The 22,891-nt window shown below is 38.4% G+C and overlaps 1 protein-coding gene across 2 annotated transcripts in view; it reads right to left on the reverse strand.

Moving 5' to 3' along the window:
• Positions 1 to 18,471: 18,471 nt before the first annotated feature.
• FCHO2 (FCH and mu domain containing endocytic adaptor 2) overlaps positions 18,472 to 22,891 on the reverse strand; it is a 126,118-nt gene continuing 121,698 nt past the window's right edge. Inside the window, exons 24-25 of one of the 2 annotated variants that reach the window (XM_059878778.1) lie at positions 21,167 to 21,331; positions 18,472 to 20,849 (exon numbers count right to left, since the gene is read on the reverse strand). In XM_059878778.1, coding sequence (XP_059734761.1) covers positions 20,827 to 20,849; positions 21,167 to 21,331 — 188 coding nt within the window. In that variant the 3' untranslated portion in view covers positions 18,472 to 20,826. The remainder of the gene's footprint in view (positions 20,850 to 21,166; positions 21,332 to 22,891) is intronic. The other variant, NM_001098119.2, reaches the window with a different exon arrangement.

The raw sequence follows: 22,891 nt of genomic DNA on the forward strand, positions 1-22,891 counted from the left end.
CTTCCAAAGAACACCCAGGGCTGATCTCCTTTAGAATGGATTGGTTGGATCTCTTTACAGTCCAAGGGACTCTCAAGAGTCTTCTCCAACTCCACAGTTCAAAAGCATCAATTCTTCAGCACTCAGCTTTCTTCACAGTCCAACTCTCATATACATACATGACCACTGGAAAAACCATGGCCTTGATGAGTATTAATGAAATAATGTAAAGAGCCACAGAACTAATTGGGAAAGCACTTATGACTGTATAATCATGAAAATACAGTTCTTCTTCTATAAAAGGCAGTGTTGTGTCTTGCAAGCCTAGTTGGAGTGGATATGGCATAGAGATATAAAAGATTTGAACCTGTAATTTAACTTTGAGAAAGTTACATAATTTTTACTAATATCTCACTTGTTGAGAAGACATAGTGATTATGAAGTTGGCTTGAGACCAGCTGGAGAAGATTTTATTCCTTCCTTCTTAAATTTATGTAAGTTATTCAAGTATGTTATGGTGGGAAACAGATGTTCAAGGTATTTGTTAATTCCACTACTGCGTCTAAATTCTTGTGTAGATGCAAAGTCTTGACAAATTATAAAAATCACCGGTATTACTTCTATTAATGATGAACCGATGGATAAGGTGATGCTTCGTGTTGTGTATACATCTGTATCCGGAGAAGGTGATGGCACCCCACTCCAGTACTCTTGCCTGGAAAATCCCATGGACGGAGGAGCCTGGTAGGCTGCAGTCCATGGGGTTGCAAAGAGTCAGACTCGACTGAGCGACTTCACTTTCACTTTTCACTTTCATGCATTGGACAAGGAAACGGCAACCCACTCCAGTGTTCTTCCTTGGAGAATTCCAGGGACGAGGGAGCCTGGTGGGCTGCCATCTAGGGGGTCGCACAGAGTTGGACACAACTGAAGTGACTTAGCAGCAGCAGCAGCATACATCTATATCAGCAAGAGTAATGTGGTATTCCTGAAAGGCCAAGAATGTTGTGGAAAGAGATTTATATTAATGCTTACAAATTGAATTGTAAAATGAAACTTTGCTTAGGTTGAGTTGAGTCTGTAATCTGAAAATAATGAAAATCAATGATCAAGCCTCTTAAAATGGTGAATATGGCTCCTGTTGTTAAGACATAGTGAAAATGTCTTGCTGCATAGTATGTATGATGAAAAGCACTAAAGATGAATTAGCTAGGACAATTCCAGTTAAACTCCTATTGAAAATAAAACAATAAAACTTAAGGCCCATAATGTGGCTGATGGTCATTTAATATCACCTCCATAGAAGGTTGCTAGTCAACTAAATACTTCAACTCCTACGGGGACAGCAGTAATTAGAGTAGCTGATGCAATACACTCTCATATGAGCATCTGCTCCTATTGTGAACACGTGTTGAGCTCACATGTGAAAGCCTGGGAAGACATAACTCTTCAGACTATTACTGTGTACTCCAAAGGTTCTTGTTTTCCTGAATAATATGTGATGATATGTGAAATTATCCCAAAGCCAGGTAAATGAAGGACATTAAAATCTGGATGGCCAAAGAATCAGAATAAATGTTGATATAAAATTGGATCATCTCCACCTTCAGGATTAAAGAAAAATTAATTGACTGTGGTTATTAACAAAGTGATTCTGACTGCTAGAACTGGGAGTGACAATAATAGTATGGCCAGAATTAGAATGAATCAAACAGTGGTGTTTGGTAAAGAGATGTAGCTGGAGATTTTATGCTAATAATTGTGCTGATAAAATTAACAGCACTTAGGATTGAGTATAAACCTGCTAAATGTAGGGGAAAAAACAGTTAGGTCAACAGAAGCTCCCATGTAGGCCAGATTGCCAGTAGACATAGACACACTGCTGAGCCTGTCAGCCTGTTCTAGAAATGGTGGTGGGAAAGGTGAAAAGCGTTTTTATTGGGGGAAATGCTATCATGTGCTCCAGTTATTAGTGGAACTATTCAGTTTCTGGATCCTCCAATTATATTAATAATAGGTATAACTAGGAAAAATTACTACAGATGCATGAGTGGTACCGCTACATTGCAGATATGATCAACTTCTAGTAAAGCTCCAGGCCTGATTTGGCACAATTAAAAGGCTTCAGGCAGGACTTCCACTCTGGCACAGACCAAAAAACAGATGCTCAGTGTCTGTGACATTATGGTTTGTTGAGAATAATCAGCAGTTTATGAACGCAGAAAAAAAGACTGAGCAAGCATTAGACTGTAAATGTAAAGACAGGCTGAGGCCTTTTGGCCAAGCCCTGTGGTGAATGACATCAGTTAGTTCAGTCACTCAGTTGTGTCAGACTCTTTGCAACCCCATGGACTGCAGCACCCCAGGCCTCCCTGTCCATCACTAACTCCCGGAGCTTGCTCAAACTCATGTCCATCGAGTTGGTGATGCCATCCAACCATCTGTCCTTTGTCATCTCTTTCTCCTGCCTTAAATTTTCCCCAGCATCAGTGTCTTTTCCAATGAGTAGGTTTTCTGCATCAGGTGGCCAAAGTATTGGCGTTTCAGCTTCAGCACCAGTCCTTCCAATGATTATTTGGGCCTGATTTCCTTTAGGATGGACTGGTTTGATCTTGCAGTCCAAGGAGCTCTCAAGAGTCTTCTCCAACACCACAGTTCAAAAGCATCAATTCTTCAGCACTCAGCTTTCTTTATAGTCCAACTCTCACATCCATATTTGACTACGGAAAAACCACAGCCTTGACTAGACGGACCTTTGTTGGCAAAGTAATGTCTCTGCTTTTTAATATGCTGTCTAGGTTGGTCATAGCTTTTCTTCCAAGGATCAAGCATCTTTTAATTTCATGGCTGCAGTCACCATCTGCAGTGATTGTGGAGCCCAAGAAAATAAAGTCTGACACTGTTTCCATTGTTTCCCCATCTATTTGCCATGAAGTGTTGGGACCAGATGCCATGATCTTAGTTCTCTGGACGTTGAGTTTTAAGCCAGCTTTTCCACTTTCCTCTTTCACCTTCATCAAGAAGCTCTTAAGTTCCTCTTCACTTTCTGCCATAAGGGTGGTGTCATCTACATATCTGAGGTTATTGATATTTCTCTTGGCAATCTTGATTCCAGCTTGTGCTTCATCCAGCCTGGCGTTTCTCATGAGGTACTCTGCATATAAGTTAAATAAGCAGGGTGACAATACACAGCCTTGATGTACTCCTTTTCCTATTTGGAACCAGTCTGTTGTTCCATGTCCAGTTCTTACTGTTGCTTCCTGACCTGCATACAGGTTTCTCAGGAGGCAGGTCAGGTGGTCTGGTATTCCCATCTCTTTCAGAATTTTCCACAGTTTATTGTGATCCACACAGTCAAAGGCTTTGCTATAGCCAATAAAGCAGAAAAAGATGTTCTTCTGGAACTCTCTTGCTTTTTCTATGGGATCTCTTGATTTTTTATGGGATCAAAGCCCACCAAATCTAGTAAGAATTTAGTTTAATAAAAGTGTTTGGGGAAGGAAGTTGGAGGAAGGTTCAAAAGGGATGGGACATATTGATATATGGCAGAAACTATCACAATTTTATAATTATCCTCCAATTAAAAATAAATTTTAAAAAGTTTGATTTGCATTCAGTTGATGTAGGATATAAGTCTTGCAATCCTTATCTTCAGGAATTACATAAATAATACTTGATTAGGGCTTTGAAGGCTCTTGGTCTGTGTTCATCTAGATCCTACTCCAGTGCTGATAATATTGATGAAAAGGGAAGAAGTACTGTTGATACTATGATTAGTGGTGGTAAAATCATTATTCAATTCACAATTTTTGTACTGTCATTTTATTTTCATGTTATTGATGGGAATGTGGTTGATGATACGGAATAGATTGTATATTTAAATACAAATTGAACAGTGTTCTGATAGCTATTAATATTGGTGAAATATTTTTTATTTCTTGAGTAATCATTCAGGTAAAAAAGTGGTAGGAGGCCTTCTAATTATAATATGAGAATAAATACAGCAATTAAGGGTGTTTATTTCATAAATTAGGGGAGGGATGGCATTGTGGTGGATGAATTATATATAAATAATATAAATGTAGTTAGTGTTTATAAGTATAGGATTATTATAGCTGGATTATAAATGATAATAGCTGTTATTCAATTTATGTTACCAATTGATGAGCAGGCTATGATTTTTTGTAGTTGGGTTTGGTTGAGACTTCATCCTCCTATGATTGATAAAATAGCTTTATTTAGCAACATGTTTAGATGAATGAATGATGAAACTCAATATAAAAGTTTTTATATTTCTATCAAAAAGAAACTTGAAAGTGATACATTTCTGTCATGTTAATAGAATTAGGTACTCAGAAGTAGAATGGGGCAGGTTCACGTTTTATGACAAGGGCTGCTGTGATAATGGATTTTGTTGAATTAAACATGTTTATACTTGTTCATTGGCTAGAATATATTAGATTAGTAAGAACAGATGTGATGGCTTGTGTCAAAAAAATATTTAGTTGAGGCTTCTTTGGCTCGTGGGTTGAATTTTTAATTAAAACTAATAGTTAATATGTTTATTTTAAAGTCAATTCAGATTATTAATCAGTGTGAGCTTATCATAACAACTGTAGTTCCTAATAGTGAAATGATAATAAAAATAGGGAATTTATTACTATGGGAAGGATATTAATAAACATTTTCAGGGCATGGGCCTGATGGCTTATTTAGCTGACCTTACTATAGAATATGATGTAATTGGTAGCATAGAAATTTTTGAATTCTTAGTAGGTTCTATCCCTATAATAATAGAAATAAGAGGATTTAAACTCCTGTAATTTATTCCATCAAAGTAACTGTTTTGTCAGACATTATTTTTGGTGAGATGCTTGTTATAATGATGGTTAATAATACATTTCATATTAAAAGAGCTAGTGTTATTAGTAGGAAATTTTTCATAGAAGATGTATAAGTTGGAATCATGGATAGGATGCTCAAATTTATAGGAAAAATTATTAGGAAGATGATTTAGGTAATAAAATTGAGTATATTTCTGGTTTGTGAGGGTTGCGAAATGCTCCTATGAATAGAATTGTAAAAAACATATTTATAATTTTAATGTTGGCATATTCTGCTAGAAAGAACAGGGCAAATGGACCTGCTGCATGCTCAGAATTGAAGCCAGAGACAAGTTCTGATTCTCCTTTTATTAAGTAGAAAGGAGCTTGGTTGGTTTCTGCTGGGATTGAGAGAAATCATATTATGGCCAGCAGCCAAGATAGAAAAATTAAGACATAAGTATTCTTGAATAGTGATTAATGTTGAAAGGGTCATTGTTGTTCAGTTGCTAAGTCGTGTCCGACTCTGTGACCCCATGGACTGCATCACTGTCCTTCACCACATCCCAGAGTTTGTCTGAACTCATGTCCACTAAGTCAATGATGCCATCCAACCATCTCATCCTCTGTTGCCCCCTTCTCCTGCCTTCAATCTTTCCCAGCAGCAGGGTCTTTTCTAATAAGTTGACTCTTCACATCAGGTGGCCAAAGTATAGGAGCTTCAGATCAGTCCTTCCATTGAATATTCAGGATTGATTTCGTTTAGGACTGACTGATTTGAACTCCTTACTGTCCAAGGGACTCTCAAGAGTCTTCTCCAGCACCACAGTTTGAAAGCATCAATTCTTCAATGCTCAGCCTTCTTCATGGTCTAAGTTGAGAACTGAACTTGAGAGTCATCTGTATATGACTACTAGAAAAACTATAGCTTTGACTAGATAGATATTTGTCGGCAAAGTGATACACTGGATAGGTTTGCCATAGTTTTTCTTCCAAGGAGCAAGTGTCTTTTAATCTCATGGCTGAAATCGCCATTCGCAGTGATTTTGGAACCCAAGAAAATAAAGTCTGTCACTGTTTCCATTGTTTCCCCATCTATTTGTCATGAAGTGATGGGATTGTATGCCATGATCTTAGTTTTCTGAATGTTGAGTTTTAAGCCCGGTTTTTCACTTTCCTCTTTCACCTTCATCAAGGGACTATGTAGTCCCTCTTCACTTTCTGCCGTAAGGGTGGCATCATCTGCGTATCTGAGGTTATTGATATTTCTCCAAGCAGTCTTGATTCCAGCTTATGATTCATCCAGTTTGGCATTTCACATGATGTACTCTGCATATAAGCAGGATGACAGTATAGAGCCTTGAGGTCCTCCTTTCCTTATCTGGAACCAGTGTGTTGTTCCATGTCAAGTTCTAACTGTTGCTTTCTGACCTGCATACAAATTTCTCAAGAGGCAGGTCAGGTGGTCTGGTATTCCTGTATCTTTAAGAACTTTCCAGAGTTTGTTGTGGTCCACACAATCAAAGGCTTTGGCATAGTCAATAAAGCAGATGTAGATATTTTTCTGGAACTCTCTTGCTTTTTTGATGACCCAATGGATGTTGGCAATTTGATCTCTGGTTCTGCATTTTCTAAGTCCAACTTGAACATGTGGAAGTTCACGGTTCATGTATTGTTGAAACCTGGCTTGGAGAATTTTGAGCATTACTTTACTAGCATGTGAGATGAGTGCAATTGTGTGGTAGTTTGAGCATTCTTTGGCATTGCCTTTCTTTGGGATTGGAATGAAAACTGACCTTTTCCAGTCCTGTGGCCACTGCTGAGTTTTCCAAATTTGCTGGCATATTGAGTGCAGCACTTTCACAGCATCATCTTTTAGGAGAGAGATGAATTAATACCAAGTCCTTTGAATTTCAGGCTATTGCAAGTAGTACTCTGGTATAGTTTTAATTATTACATTTAAGGCTAAGCATAAAGGAATATTGGATCCCTGTTTTGAGTCTTATTGTGTGATCAGGAATATTAAAGTCATTTTAGGTGCAACTTTTTAGCCTAATTAAAATTTAAGTTTATTATATCTTTAACATACTTTACACTGCAAGTTTTATTAATTTGAGTTACTCATATGACCTTGATGGCTGGCATGAAATTTCACAACTCCTGCTGTTGTTTAGTCACTCAGTTGTGTCTGACTCTTTGTGACCCTGTGGACTGTAGCCCACCAGGCTCCTCTGTCTATGGGATTTCCCAGGCAAGAATACTGGAGTGGGTTGCCATTTCCTACTCCAGGGGATTTTCCCAACTCAGGGATCAAGCCCCTGTCTTCTGCACTGCAGGCAGATTCTTTACCTCTGTGCCACCAGGGAAGCCCCATTTGGGCCACCAGATGTTATGGTCTAAGCAGGGGTTGGAAAAGAATTTTCAGACCCAGAGTGTTTCAGAATAGAGTTTATTAGAGCAGGGGATGCTGTTAGAACAGCAAGGGCAGCTCAAGGGAGAGCTCATGCTTTTGTGGGCTAGCACCCAATTTTTATAGCCTCAAGACAAAGAAAATTCCTGCCAGAAGGATGGCATTAGGTGACTGGTTAGGCTGGGTATTTTTACCTAATGTGGGGTTAGGGAGCTTGCCAGTTTAGATCACTGGGCTTTTGGCAACGGTTGGTATGAGGCTCAATCAGTTCTGGAGATGACCTTGATGCAGGGCTCTGCATCTGTGGCTTTGGCACAGTCTGTGACTTTGGTGCAGGGCTCCACATAGGTGTCATAAGCTACTGGGTAATGTGCCTCATACCTCCTCCTTTTAATTGTTGGTGATCCAAAGGCCATTCTTACTTGGATGGAGAATACTTGCATGTGTAATTTTATTAAGAATTAATGGAAAGACTGGGGCCAAACCTATGTGTTTATGGAATTAGTAATCTCCTCTAGGTATTTTTAGTGCCTTGCTTTATTGTTAGAGTAACAAGCTAGATACAGGGAGATCCCTGTCCATCAAAATTTTGTGAATTTAAGTAGCATGCTAGAGTTCAGCTCAGTTCAGTTGCTCAGTTGTGTCCGACTCTTTGCGACCCCTTGAACTGCAGCACGCCAGGCTTCCCTGTCCATCACCAACTCCTGGAGCTTGCTCAAACCCATGTCCATCAAGTCGGTGATGCCATCCAACCATTTCATCCTCTGTCGTCCCCTTCTCCTCTTGCCCTCAATCTTTCCCAGCATCAGGGTCTTTTCCAATGAGTCAGCTCTTTGCATCAGGTGGCCAAAGTATTGGAGTTTGAGCTTCAACATCAGTCCTTCCAATGAACACCAAGGACCGATCTCCTTTAGGATGGAGTGGTTGGATCTTCTTGAAGTCCAAGGGACTCTCAAAAGTCTTCTCCAACACCACAGAGCAAAAGCATCAATTCCTTGGCGCTCAGCTTTCTTTATAGTCCAACTCTCATATCCATACATGACCACTGGAAAAACCAGACTTGACTAGACGGACCTTTGTTGGCAAAGTAATGTCTCTGCTTTTTTATATTCTGTCTAGGTTGGTCATAACTTTCCTTCCAAGGAGTAAGTGTCTTTTAATTTCATGGCTGCCATCACCATCTGCAGTGATTTTGGAGCCCAGAAAAATAAAGTCTGCCATTGTTTCCACTGTTTCCCCATCTATTTGCCATGAAGTGATGGGACCAGACGCCATGATCTTAATTTTCTGAATGTTGAGCTTTAAGCCAACTTTTTCACTCTCCACCTTCACTTTCATCAAGAGGCTCTTTAGTTCTTCTTCACTTTCTGCCATAAGGGTGGTATCATCTGCATATCTGAGGTTATCGATATTTCTCCCAGCAATCTTGATTCCAGCTTGTGCTTCATCCAGCCCAGCATTTCTCATGAGTTTCTCTGCATATAAGTTAAATAAGCAGGGTGACAATATACAGCCTTGACGTACTCCTTTTCCTATTTGCAACCAGTCTGTTGTTCCATGTCCAGTTCTAACTGTTGCTTTCTGACCTGCATACAGGTTTCTCAAGAGGCAGGTCATTAGTGGAAATATTTTAAGTTACTGTGGAGGGAGTACGTTTTCCTAGTCCATAGGTTGTTTTTTTTTTTTTTTTTTTTGGTTGTGCTGGGTCTTTGTTGCTGTGTGAGGACTTTCCCTAGTTGTGGTGTTTGGGCTTCTCATTGCAGTGCCTTTTTTTGGTGGCAGAGCACAGACTCTAAGGGGCACAGGCTTCAGTAGATGTAGCTTAAGGGCTCAGTAGTTGTGGCACATGGGCTTTAATTGCTCACAGCATGCAGAATCTTTCCAGACCAGGGATGGAACCCATGTCCCCTGCGTTGACAGGTGGATTCTTATCCCCTGTACCAACAAGGAAGTGCAGGTGAGTAGGTTTAGAGTTTTTGGTGTTGAAAATTTCATTTTGTTAAAAATCTTGGCTAAAGTGTGTCTTAATTTGTGATTTAGTTATTTCTTATAGAAAGTAAGCTTTTATGTACTTATTGGAAACTTGGCAAGATTGGTAATAAATATATGCTGTGAGGTGTACAGGAGCTAAGGGGAATTAGCTAATTTTTATTTGGAGCATGAATGTACACATGTATCCATTTTCATATGTATTTCAAGCATTGACTAATATCTATGGTTCCTGATGTTGAAAAATAATATTCAATATAGACTTGGCTATATGTTGCTTGACTGCGTCAAGGACTCAGATGGCCATAGCTGCCCTCACATTTAAAAATATTTGAAGTATGACATCATAGTTATGTGTGCACATGGGCTGATTAGTCATTAGTCCAACAAGATGTCTTATTTAACAGGAAAGGTTGGGAGATTTTAAGTGAGATGGTCCTGAAGAACCAGATGGCAGATATAGTTCAGTTCTAGAAACCTCCACGTGTTAAATGGGCCCAAATCAAAAAGAGGGACATGTTTGTGAATGAGTTGCAGACTTCCCAAAGCTTGGGATTAAGGAAAGTTGTTGGTTGTGATAAGTACGGTGACTAGAGTTGACGTAATGGAATTTGTACAATTAGTATTTTGTTCTGTGTAATTATGTTATATTCATAGTTTGTATTCATGCATGGAGTAAACAATGTATACTTATATAGAGTGTATCATGTATAATCAAGTATGTATGTACTAACACACTGTAATAGGGTAGGTCATTTAGTATCTGAAGTACAGCAATGTGACCCTCTGGAGTTTTTAATATCACAGGCAGGAGTAGGTCACTGTTGATGTACGACTTTCAAGGAATAGTTTAGGTAGAATTCCAGCTCTGGGTGCTGACGGTGGAGTTGGACCTTCTTCCTTGATGTTGTAGGGAGGTTTTTCTCCTTTTCTGGGTTACAATACTGGAATGATAAATAAACTACAAAGAGTCTTCATTTTAGGTTATTTTCAATTAAGATCGTAAGTAGCCTAAGTAGAGAATAAGAAAAGATTGATGCTAGTTGTCCAGTGATGATAAATGGGTGTTTAACTGGTTATCTTCCAACTCTTCTACGTTGGTAGGTCTGCTACTAGAAGTCAGGATGAGCACTGGCTGAGGGGTCAGAATGTTATGCTTTGATATATGAACTACTGAGATAATTGCTAGAATTGGGATGGAAAATAACAGAGCTAATAGAGCTAGTAATAGAGCTAATAGTAGAGCTACGTGTGAAAGTGAAGTCCTTTAGTAGTGTCTGACTCTCTGCAACCCCATAGACTATACAGTCCATGAAATTCCCTAGGCCAGGATACTGGAGCGGGTAGCCTTTTCCTTCTCCAGGGGATCTTCCCAACCCAGGATCGAACCCAGGTCTCCTGCATTGCAGGCGGATTCTTTACCAACTGAGCTATCAGGGAAGCCCAGCCACCTAAATTATGGGAATGATATTGAGGTGATAACATCAAGTTTCTGAAATTTAAAAGGCTCTTAATTTTGCCAAAAGCTACCCTAAGACGGAAAAATGATTCAGTGGAAACCATGGGAGACTTTAGTGGAAGAGCTTCCTGCCAACCCATGAAAATGGCCAGTGTCAACATCATTAACTGACTTGTGTGTTGACAGGAAACTGATGTAATTAAATATTGTTATGTTTAAAAAAAAAAAAGATAGCCTGAACTACATTGTACTTATACATTTCTTCTGTCCCTTCTCTTGATCATACCTTTTTAAAAGAGATTGATTTGGGCAGAAAAAAGAATTGATCTTGTATTCACTTAGGAAAAATAAATTGGGGTATTTAGCTTTGAAACAAAAAAAGTGTATGTGTGTGGTGGGGGGGGGGGGCAAGTGGAGCAGAAATCTACTCCCATACATTAATAAGCAATACAAAACAAAGTAGTTATTTTGCAGAATGACAGAATCAAGTAAAAGGTTAAGGCAATGATCAAAATAGGAAGACCACCACGTAAAAAGATCCTGTACATTGTTTATATCAGCTTGTACTCTATTTCTAAAACTGTTTTTCAAAATAAAGTTTTTGGTATAAATGTAATACCTACTCATTATTTTAAAACGTGCAATTTGGATATTAAACATTCTATATTAAAGAAAATATCCCATCACCCAGAAATTATAATACAACTTGGTATATAATTGTACAAAGGTTTTTTGCTTTAGGTATATGCATTTTAAAAACAAAAAATAATTACCTTTAACATCTAACAATGTCATGGCAATATTCCATGTTGCTGCTGTTGTTCAGCTGCTCAGTTGTGTCCAACTCTTTGCAACCCCATGGAATGCAGCATGCCCGGATTACCTGTTCTTCAGTATCTCCCAGAGTTTGCTCAAACTTGTGTACACTGAGTTGACGATGCTACTTAAACATCTCATTCTCTACCTTCCCCTTCTCCTTTTGCCCTCAATCTTTCCCAGCATTCAGTTCAGTTCAGTTCAGTCGTTCAGTCGTGTCCAACTCTTTGTGACCCCATGAACTGCAGCACACCAGGTCTCCCTGTCTATCACCAACTCTCGGGAGTCCACCCAAACCCATGTCCATTGAGTCGGGGATGCCATCCAACCATATCATCCTCTGTCGTCCCCGTCTCCTCCTGCCCCCAATCCCTCCCAATATCTGAGTCTTTTCCAATGAGTCAACTCTTCGCATGAGGTGGCCAAAGTACTGGAGTTTTAGCTTTAGCATCATTCCTTCCAAAGAACACCCAGGGCTGATCTCCTTTAGGATGGACTGGTTGGATCTCCTTGCAGTCCAAGGGACTCTCTTCTCCAACACCACAGTTCAAAAGCATCAATTCTTCGGCACTTAGCCTTCTTCACAGTCCAACTCTCACATCCATACATGACCAGTGGGAAAACCATAGCCTTGACTAGACGGACCTTTGTTGGCAAAGTAATGTCTCTGCTTTTCAATATGCTATCTAGGTTGGTCATAACTTTTCTTCCAAGGAGCAAGCATCTTTTAATTTCATAGCTGCAGTCACCATCTGCAGTGATTTTGGAGCCCCCAAAAATAAAGTCTGACACTGTTTCCACTGGTTCCCCATCTATTTCCCATTAAGTGATGGGACCAGACGCCATGATCTTAGTTTTCTGAATGTTGAGCTTTAAGCCAACTTTTTCACTCTCCACTTTCACTTTCATCAAGAGGCTTTTTCGTTCCTCTTCACTGTCTGCCATAAGGGTGGTATCATCTGCATATCTGAGGTTATTGATATTTCTCCTGGCAATCTTGATTCCAGCTTGTGCTTCTTCCAGCCCAGCATTTCTCATGATGTACTCTGCATAGAAGTTAAATTAAGTAGGGTGACAATATACAGCCTTGATGTACTTTTCCTATTTGCAACCAGTCTGTTGGTCCATGTCCAGTTCTAACTGTTGCTTCCTGACCTGCATATAGGTTTCTCAAGAGGCAGGTCAGGTGGTCTGGTATTCCCATCTCTTTCAGAATTTTCCACAGTTTATTGTGATCCACACAGTCAAAGGCTTTGGCATAGTCAATATTAATCTTATGTCCTACATAAATATATTTAGAATGTTGTATCTCATACCTTCTTATTAGATTTCCATAGGACATTTAGAAAAACTGGCAAAAAGATAACCATCATTACATTTCAAAAAACAGAATTCTTTTGTGATTGAGTTATACATATGCACATATATTTTTGAGATTATTTTCCTTTATAAGTTATTATAACAGAGGATGAGATGGTTGGATGGCATCACCGACTCAATGGACCTGAGTTTGAGTAAGCTCCAGGAGTTGGTGATGGACAGGGAAGCCTGGTGTGCTGCAGTCCATGGGGTTGCAAAGAGCTGGACACGACTAAGCTGAACCGAACTGATAGGTTATTATTGACTATAGTTCCCTGTGCTATACAGTAAACTTTTGTTGCATATCTATTTTTTTTTTAAATTACAAATCTAGCATTGTATTCAGAGAAGGCAATGGCAACCCACTCCAGTACTCTTGCCTGGAGAATCCCATGGACGCAGGAGCCTGGTGGGCTGCCGCCTATGGGGTCCCACAGAGTCGGACACGACTGAAGCGACTTAGCAGCAGTAGCAGCAGCAGCAGCACTGTATTCATACTAAGTCAATTAAGTGGAATCAAAATGTCATTAATTTTTTAGTTTGGCAAAAATTCATTAGTTTTCTAAACTATATATACACTATACATATTACATATATATATATATAAGCTTTTTTCTACTACTTAAAGGTTTAAGGAGGAACATCCAAAAAAAGATGGAGAAATTGGAAAATATAAACTTAAATGAATGGGAACCATGAATATGAAATAGAAAAAGTGAAACAAACTAGATAAAAGTAACAGATCTTCATATAGTCCAGTTGTTTTTAGACATGACTGCTCATTAGAAACATCTGGAACTCTGGCAGAAAAGAAAGCAATACCTGTGCATTTTGTATTTTTCAAAAAATTCCAAGATAATTCTGATATGCATCTGGATTTTAAAAAGTGATTACAGGTTTTTCTATTAAGTGGTAGTTTTGGTGATACAGAATTCTATTATTTTTCTGTTGACCAATCATGATACAGTGGTATTGAGTAATGGTCCCATAATCACAATAGTAAAAGATGTTTACCAGTTTTCACAATCAACAGCCAGACAAAAAGATAATTACAATTGCAAGCCATAATGGGAACATGATTAACCTAACAGTGTAAGTTACATACAATTTGGGGAGATCAAGCAGAGTGATGTAGTAAGTGAAAGTGCATACATGCATATATTTTCATCTGCTCAGTCAGTCTATGTCTTTTGGCTGGTGCATTTAATCCATTTAAGGTAATTAATGATATTTATGATCCTATCAATAATGTGCTGAAGTCAATAAATGGGGCCATGCTGCAGTCCATGGGGTCGCAAAGAGTTGGACACAACTGAGCAGCTGAACTGAACTGATCAATCATGTATGAGGCTGTTATCATTTTCTCAATTATTCTGGGTTTATTTTCTGTAGGTAGTCTTTTCCTTCTCTTGTTTCCTGCCTAGAGATGTTCCTTTAGCATTTGTTGTAAAGCTGCTTTGGTGGTGCTGAATTCTTTTTAACTTTTGCTTGTCTGGAAAGCTTTTGATTTCTCCATTAAATGTGAAGGAGAGTCTTGCTGGATAGAGTCTTGTTGGTTGTAGGTTCTTCCCTTTCATCACTTTAAATATATCATGCCATTCTCTTCTGGCTTGCAGAGTTTTTGTCAAGAAATCAGCTGATAGCCTGATGGAAGTTCCCTTGTATATTATTTGTTGTTTTTCCCTTGTTGCTTTTAATGTTTTATCTTGGTCTTTAATTTTTCCAGTTTGATTATTATGTGTCTCCATGTGTTCCTCCTTAGGTTTATCCTGCCTGGGACTCTCTGCTTCCTGGACTTGGTTGACTATTTCCTTTCCCATGTTAGGGAAGTTCTCAGCTATTAACTCTTCAAATATTTTCTCAGGTCCTTTCTCTCTCTCTCTTCTCCTTCTGGGACCCCTATATGTGAATGTTGATGCATTTAGTGCCGTCCCAGAGGTCTCTTAGGCTGTCTTCATGCTTTTCCTTCTTTTTTCTATGTTCTGTTTTGCAGCAGTGATTTCCACCATTCGGTCCTCTAGGGCATTTATGTTCTTCTGCCTCAGTTATTCTGCTATTGATTCCTTCTAGTGGGTTATTCATCTCTGTTTGTTCTTTAACTCTTTGGTAAACATTTCTTGCATCTTCTCAATCTTTGCCTCCATTCTTTTTCTGAGATCCTGAATCATCTTCACTATCATTAACCCTTTTTCTGAAAGGTTGCCCATCTCCACTTCATTTAGTTGTTTTTACGGTGTTTTTATCTTGTCCCTTCCTTTGGGACATAACTTTTTGCTTTTTCATGCTGATTAACTTTCTGTAATGTGCCTTTTTTAGTCACTGTGGGACTGTGGTTCTTCTCGCTTCTTGCGTCTGCCCTCTGATAGAGGAGGTTGAGAGGCTTTTGTAAGCTTCCTGATGGGAGGGACTGGTGATGGGGAAACTGGGTCTTGCTCTGTTGGGCAGAACCTTGCTCAGTAAAGCTTCAGTTCAGTTATCTGCTGATGGGTGGGGCTGCACTCCCTCCCTGGTAGTTTCTTGGCCTGAGGTGACCCAGCCCTCAGGTCTACGGGTTCTATGTTGGGCTCTATGGTCAGGTTAATGGCGACCTCCAAGAGGGTTTATGCCAAGGGGGACCTTCCCAGATTGCTGCTGCCAGTGTTCCCATCCCTGTGATGAGCCCCAACCAAGGAGACCCTCCAACACTAGCATGTAGTTTCGGTTCAGTCTCCTATGGGGTCACTGCTCCTTTCCTCTGACTCTTGGTGTGGGCAAGGTTTTCTTTGTGGTCTCCAAGACTGGAGTCTCTGTTTTCTCCAGTCCTGTGGAATTCTTATAATCAAGTCCCGCTGGCCTTGAAGGTCAGATTCCCTGGGGATTCCTAGTCTCTTTGTCGGATCCTCAGGCTGGGAAGCCTGAAGTGGGGTTCAGAACCTTCACAACAGTGGGAGAACGTCTTTGGATTTTGAGCACAACCTTGCTGTCGTGAAATGAGTGTAATTGTGCGGTAGTTTGAACACTCTTTGGCATCGCCCTTCTTTGGGATTGGAATAAAAACTGACCTTTTCATTATTAATGACTATAGACCTTCATGATTGTTTTAATTTACTGAAGTTGATTTACAATGTGTTTCTAGTGTATTGCAGAGAGATTCAGTTATACATATATACACATACTCTTTTTCATATTTTTTTCCATTATGGTTTATTATAGGTATTCACTGTGCTATTCAGTAGAACCTTGATCATGATTATTTTAAATACCTATATAGTATTTCGGGAGAAGGCAATGGCAACCCACTCCAGTACTCTTGCCTGGACAATCCCATGGACGGAAGAGCCTGGTAGGCTGCAGTCCATGGGGTCGCTAGGACTCAGACACGACTGAGCGACTTCACTTTCACGCATTGGAGAAGGAAATGGCAACCCACTCCAGTGTTCTTGCCTGGAGAATCCCAGGGACGGGGGAGCCTGGTGGGCTGCCGTCTATGGGGTCGCACAGAGTTGGACACAACTGAAGTGACTTAGCTAGCTAGCTAGCTATACAGTATTTCACTAAATGGGAGGTATCAACTCACTTAACCAATCCTTCCAAGCTTTTCATATTATAAACTTATCTTTGCTTACTTGTTTCATTTTCTTAGGACAAATTTCCAACAGTGATGAATTACTAGTTTAAATGATAAATAATGTTTTTAAAGATTTTAGAAAACTGCTCTTTAGGGAAATTATACTGATTCACTCTTCTGAAGATAAAACATAGAGCACTTTCAAGTTCACCCTGCTCCTTGCGGAGTTAAAATTTAAAATTGTCAAATAAGTTGATTGGGCTAAGCACAGAGATTGAATTGGAAATATGCTGTAAAAAAAGATGCTCACGTGCACTGGTGTGCTAAGTCGCTTCAGTCATGTCCAACTCTTCGACCCTATGGACTGTAGCCCTCCAGGCTCCTCTGTCCATGGGATTCTCCAGGTAAGAATTCTGGAGTGGGTTGCCGTGTCCTCCTCCAGGGGGTCTTCCCGACCCAGGGACTGAACGCGTGTCTGTCTCCTGCATTGGCAGGCAGGTTCTTTACTACTAGTGCCACCAGTCAGAAATTCTGTGGTTGATCTGCTGGCCAGCTCATTTTCAAGCCATTCCCAGCACCTTCTCCTTTATCATTTAAAAAAAAAAAAAGGCTACTTTAAACAATTCTGCCCCTTACACAATTCTGGCCAGCAGGAAATAAGCAGAAATGTGCTGGAAAAGCTTTAACTCTCCTGACAAAAAGGACAGACATACCTGAAACTGCCCCTCTCCTAGCTTTGGATGAGAACATATCATCTGAAGCTGTGGCAGCCATATCGCAACCATAAAAAAATGCCAAGAGAATCACTTGTTCTGTCCAACAACAGCAACAAACAAACTCACAGACTTTGTGATGTGAAAAACACTTTGTTTACAACATTTTTAGTTTTATTTTGTGTTACTTGCAGTTAAAAAATTACTGACAATGAAACGCTGCATACTAAAGCACTGGTTTCTGAGTTATAGATAATCATAAATATCATATATAATTAGAAGAAATACAGAAATAATCAGATATAATTTAAAATAGGGGTAAAATATGTATATATAGCAAGAGATGATGGAATAGACCCTTTGAAGTGAAAGCCACAGACACCATTAAATACACATTTAGGAGAAAGGAATAAAGTAAGTTAACCAAATAGAGAAAGGCTAGGATACATGCCAGAGGATTACTGGGTTATCAAAACATGTTTTCTTTTCCTCCTAGGCACACAGCCACACTATATATTTCTCATCTTTCCTTGTAGTTAGTTGGGAGCACAGATCAAGTTGTTGCTAAAGGAATGTGAACAGAAATAATGCCAATTCTGGGCCTGGCCCATAAATACCCATTTTCTCTCTTTCCCCATCCACTGGCCAAATGGAGAAGACTTTGAGCAGAGTCACAAAAACAGAGGGAGCCTGCCCTGAATTACTGTGAGGAGCAGAGCTCTTCCTCCAACCTCCTTAGAACTGTGATGTGAGCAATACTATTTTACAGTGTTTAAGGTCGAGACCTTACTTATTATAGCAGCTAGCATCATTCACTATAACAGGTGGGAGCAGGGGAAGGGGAAAAAAGAGACTAATGAAGAAATAAGGTAAGTGAAGTGTATGACATGAATGTAAGAGTGCTACCTGTTCGTTACACAGGGTCCCCAACCCAACACAACCTGTCCTTTTTATGACATAGAGTCAGCAAAATTTTTAATATTTATGAGGAAATCTTTTTCAAATTTTTTTTTAACTCCTTTCTAAATCCACTGGTTTCTGAAAGCCTTGATGTTCCTTGGAAGAGTATAATTTTGAAACGGCAACACTGTGTTCCTAAAAAACTGGTCAGGGGGAGAGTATTTGCTAAAGCTTAACATCAAGTTAAGTATATTTAGAAACCAAAATAATCCCTTGTTAAACAATTTCTACATTTTTGGGTTATATGCTAAATGAAGTTTTCCTATATAACCAATTAAAACTTAGTAAATGGCTGTCTAAATGGTGATACAAAGTTCAAAACCAATTATTCATTACTTACCAAGCCTGCCTTGTCATAATGTCTATGACATAGCTATTATTACCATCAACAAAAGTACAACACACAAACCAACTGATAAATTATATATTACATGTTTATTAAGGGTACAACTTTTATGTAAAATTTACATTTTTATGAAAAATCAAAAATATTTACAAAATATTGTAAGATTTGCATTGTTCTAATTACAACTCAAAGTAGTAAATAACAAATCTTAAAAACTCACATTTGTTAAGAGTTCTGTGTTTACAAATTCTTGGTTAAAGAGGCAGCTACAAAGTTTATCACTATACATAAGCAAGAACCAGCTTGCTAAAATACATTTCCCATTGAAAATCTATTGGTCTTTTTTTACACCATTAGTGGATTTTTAAATGAAAAAATCAATATAAACTCATATGGCTTCAAAATTGTAACCTGCACCCGATACAAATTTATGTACCAATACTTGGTATGAGGACTGGTAATTAAGAAAGTGCAGAAGTATAACCATTTCACTAGTTTGTACATTTTAAGGTAATACTTGATTAAAAACAAACATGGTGAGTATAATGGTGTCTATCCAATAATAAAATATTAACTTCCCAATAAAAGCAGTTTGCAAAGCAATTACAGTTAAGATTCCAGTAAGGGACTGTAATTGGCATTTAAAAGGGTACAATATGTTAGAAATTCTAATTCTGTCCACTATCTAGTCAAGATGAAAATTTTAGCAAATTATCTTATGTATTGCTTTAGTCAAATCTAAATTTAGAATGGGGCTAACACTGAATATATTTAAAAAGCACATATTGTGTTATATATATATATTGCTAATGAGTAGATTTTCTGCTGTATTTAATATAGCAAGATGTTACATAAATGTATAGAGGGAGGGATTTTACTTTCTGTAGAGCTTAAGAGAACAATTAGTGATTTTATATAAATTTACTATATATAACACAATTTATTACTTCTATGCAAAATGCAGGACACTGGTACTTATCCTTATAAATAAAATTCCCATTTGTAAATTATGAAACTGTGTCCAAAATATTTACTTCCTTCAATTAATCAGGATTTGTTATAAAGTTAGGTTTTTTACTATTTAATATTAGTAGTTTATTTTAAGAAACGCTTAACCCAATCCATCGTTTCAAATAGTTTCCTCATTTTTAGCAGGTGGTGATAAGAAAAAGAACATAAAAACTGCCAATTTTTCCAAGTGTTGAAAATGCCAAAACTGATCTTTTCTAAAGTGTGTTCCTCACAAACTACTACAAACTCATGCTCACATCACATTCAGTAAATAAATATATAAATTTCCAATAATAAGAGTGAGGGGAAATGTTAAGTTGAGAGTGAAAATGCCTGTTACCAATTTACCATTACGGTGTTGCAGAATTTTTTGATAAGGTTAAGATGGAACATCTGAAGGTAATCTTTTCCCCTGTAAACATAGGCTGTTAGTTATATTTCTCTAGTGGCTACAGTGTAACACTAAAGAAGGGAGCCAGGGTTCTTAAGTATAAATTGTCCTCTAGTTATTCTGAATTCCCACTGCAATTGCAACCAAAGATTTTTATAAAAAATCGCAATTATCTTGTAAAAATTCTTGACTAAGATTCTGAATACAAAATCTGGACTGTGAGGAAAAAAGTGAGGCACATTAATGAACACAAACTGGATAGGCACATTTCTGGGTTTTGTTATTGTTTTAAAGGCACACGTTATGCAATCCATATAAAAATAAATTAAATCTAACAGCATTAATTCATCAAAACAATCACAACTTCTATAAAGTTAACTGCAGAAGCAAATTTCTCTGCTGTCTTTTGCAAGCTTATTTTAAAACACATTGCACTTGAGGATTAAAAAAAATCATATAAAACACCATTTACACTTTATTAATATGTTTATATGAGAATCAAATTATAAATTTTGCATACACCTTGGACTCTGGTCTGATTACTTTATGGCACATAACTCAATTTGATTGAGTGTTATCAACATTATCCCAAACTTAGAATTCACGTTCTGTTTGTATCCATTTAATATCAAACTTAAACGTTTTTAAAAGCTACCTCTGACTCTAAAAACTTATAGAAAGCTAAATTATCTTGTGCTTCCTCTCCTGAAATTTCAGGCCTCATATTACACTAAAAGCCCCTTTTTCAACATAGACACTGAAGATAAAATTTCCAGCCTATAAAAACTTCATTTTACTGAGAATCTGAATAAATGTGCTTCCTGAATATTGCAGTTGATCATTTACAGCGTTGAAAATCATTTCAGTGCTATTTTCTTCGGTGACTCACTTCAAAAGTGCAATTTAATGTTTGTAGTTAGCTCTTAAAGATATAATACAAGTCAGAATAGTGTTTGGAAAGAAAAATAATGCAGAACGGCAGGTTTGTACTACTCCCTTGAGCCAACCACTTTCCCAGGTCCATCAACAATCCGCCAGGTATCGTCCTGGAAAACACCAAGTAGACCTTTGCCATTATAATTTCAAATGAACTCAAAGGAGGACATTTCCACTGTGGTTACAGACACAAACCCCAGTTCCCATCTGCTGTTTACAGTACATTAGAATCAGATCACAGGTGTTCAGCTATACTGACCATGAGTACTCTCTCTCCCAGGCGTGTCTCTATCTGGCACTTTGTACCAAAGGTCAAAGGAAACATTTACATGCCTTCAGACTATAAACTACTTGAGAGTCATTTAGTAACTATTAGAATATAAATGTTTCCCATGTACATGAAAAAGCTTGAAATCTCCCAACTTACCAGTGGCAAACCGCTTCTTTACTAAGGAAAGCCTGTAGCCAGTGCCTACAAGTTCAGTATCTACTCCTGAGAGGGTACTTCCCTCGCTGAGGAATTGCACTGCAAGTGTTGTGGGTTTACTGGGTCCTTCTGAAAGATCAAATTTTGCTCTGAGGGACCCAGAACCTATAAGGAAGAGAAGAAAGAATTTATACAGGATACTATTTCACACCAAAAAAGGCAAGTGAGCAAGTAAAAGCTAAAAAAAAGTCAATCCTATTCCAAATTCTTTAAACGTATAAGTGAATCACTGTCCTGTTTTCAAATCAGATTTTAGTCAGTGAATCTGAATTTTCATTAAGTAATCTTAATCCATGCTTCTCCTTGACTTAATAACAGTCTTCAGAGGGATTTACTATTGATATTCCTACACTCTGTGTGTGTTGAAGTGAGTCAAAAGACAAGTAAGGCTGAGGACAGGAAGGAAGGAAGCCCTGGAAACAATGAATGGGCATTAAAGCCAAAGGGAAATGACTGCTGAGTACCATGGGGCAGGAGAGGTAAAGAAGCTAAATAGCTAAGATTGGGAAGAGCTGTATCAGTATTACCTCTGTATTCATCTTTCTTTTTAAAATCATGCCAAATATGTCTGAGGGGCTTTCTTTTCAATGTAACCATTTATTCCACATTCCTCAGTCTAATAGTCTGGCAGAAATAGTATATAATTATGAATATTATAAATTTATAGTATTATAAATGTACTATACAAAATAAACTATCAAAAGCTATGGATACAAAGCACATAAAATGTTGTGGGGATGATGGGGTCTGTTTCAGGAAAAGGTAACTACAGGTGCAGAGACGGGAGAGCTGACAGCACGATGCATTTAAGGTAACTACATCTATACCAGAAGATCAGGAGAACAGATGTAAGTGGAGCAAAGTGGCAGAAGACGATAGACTGGTAGCTGAGGAAAGCTCTAAGTATCTTTACAGACCACAATAAGAAATAAACGTAGGGAGCCACCAAAGACAAGGAAGACAAAACATTTCAGGTAAGAATCTTAGAAGGGCAACAAGGTACAAGATGCAAGGCAGGGACACCACCTGAAAGTCAATAAAATGGTCTAGGACTCTAGGTGACAGGAAAAGTGTGTTTGAACTACACTGGGGGAAAGGAAAGAGGAGAATGAATTTGGAAAACATTCAGGAGTTGAAGTCAAAGGGTAAATAGGAGGAGAAGCCTAAGAGGGAGGGTTCCCAGGTTTCCGGTTTGAGAAAAGCAGACAGAATTGCTGGGTAGAAACAGTGACATTCTGTGATTCCCCGTGCAGAAACTGTACACCATAGAGAGAAACTTGAAAGAAAATATAACAAAGACCCATCCTATACTACTGTACCTGGTGGCACACAGATCAGTTGGGAAAATGAGTTGCTGTCTAACTCTTAGCCCGTGTCCAAGTGCTCCCTAAGCTTTTAGTTTGTGATATGCAACTCAATTCTGTGAAAGTGCGACCACAGGCCAAGAGCAGCCAACAGGGCAACCCTTAAACTTTAGAATATTTCCTGCTCCTCTCCGGAGCATAAAGCCAAAACAGAAACAGACTTCTACTTTATCGTATTCTAGTTTGGAGATATCTTTTTAAAGGTTGACTAACCAAATCAGAACCACACTTGTAAGATGTGGTTCTCACACAGTCCTCACATAGTCACTCTGATACCTGAACAGCAGAGGGAAACTATAAT

Source organism: Bos taurus, chromosome 20 (assembly GCF_002263795.3).
Source record: "Bos taurus isolate L1 Dominette 01449 registration number 42190680 breed Hereford chromosome 20, ARS-UCD2.0, whole genome shotgun sequence".
NCBI lineage: Eukaryota > Metazoa > Chordata > Mammalia > Artiodactyla > Bovidae > Bos > Bos taurus.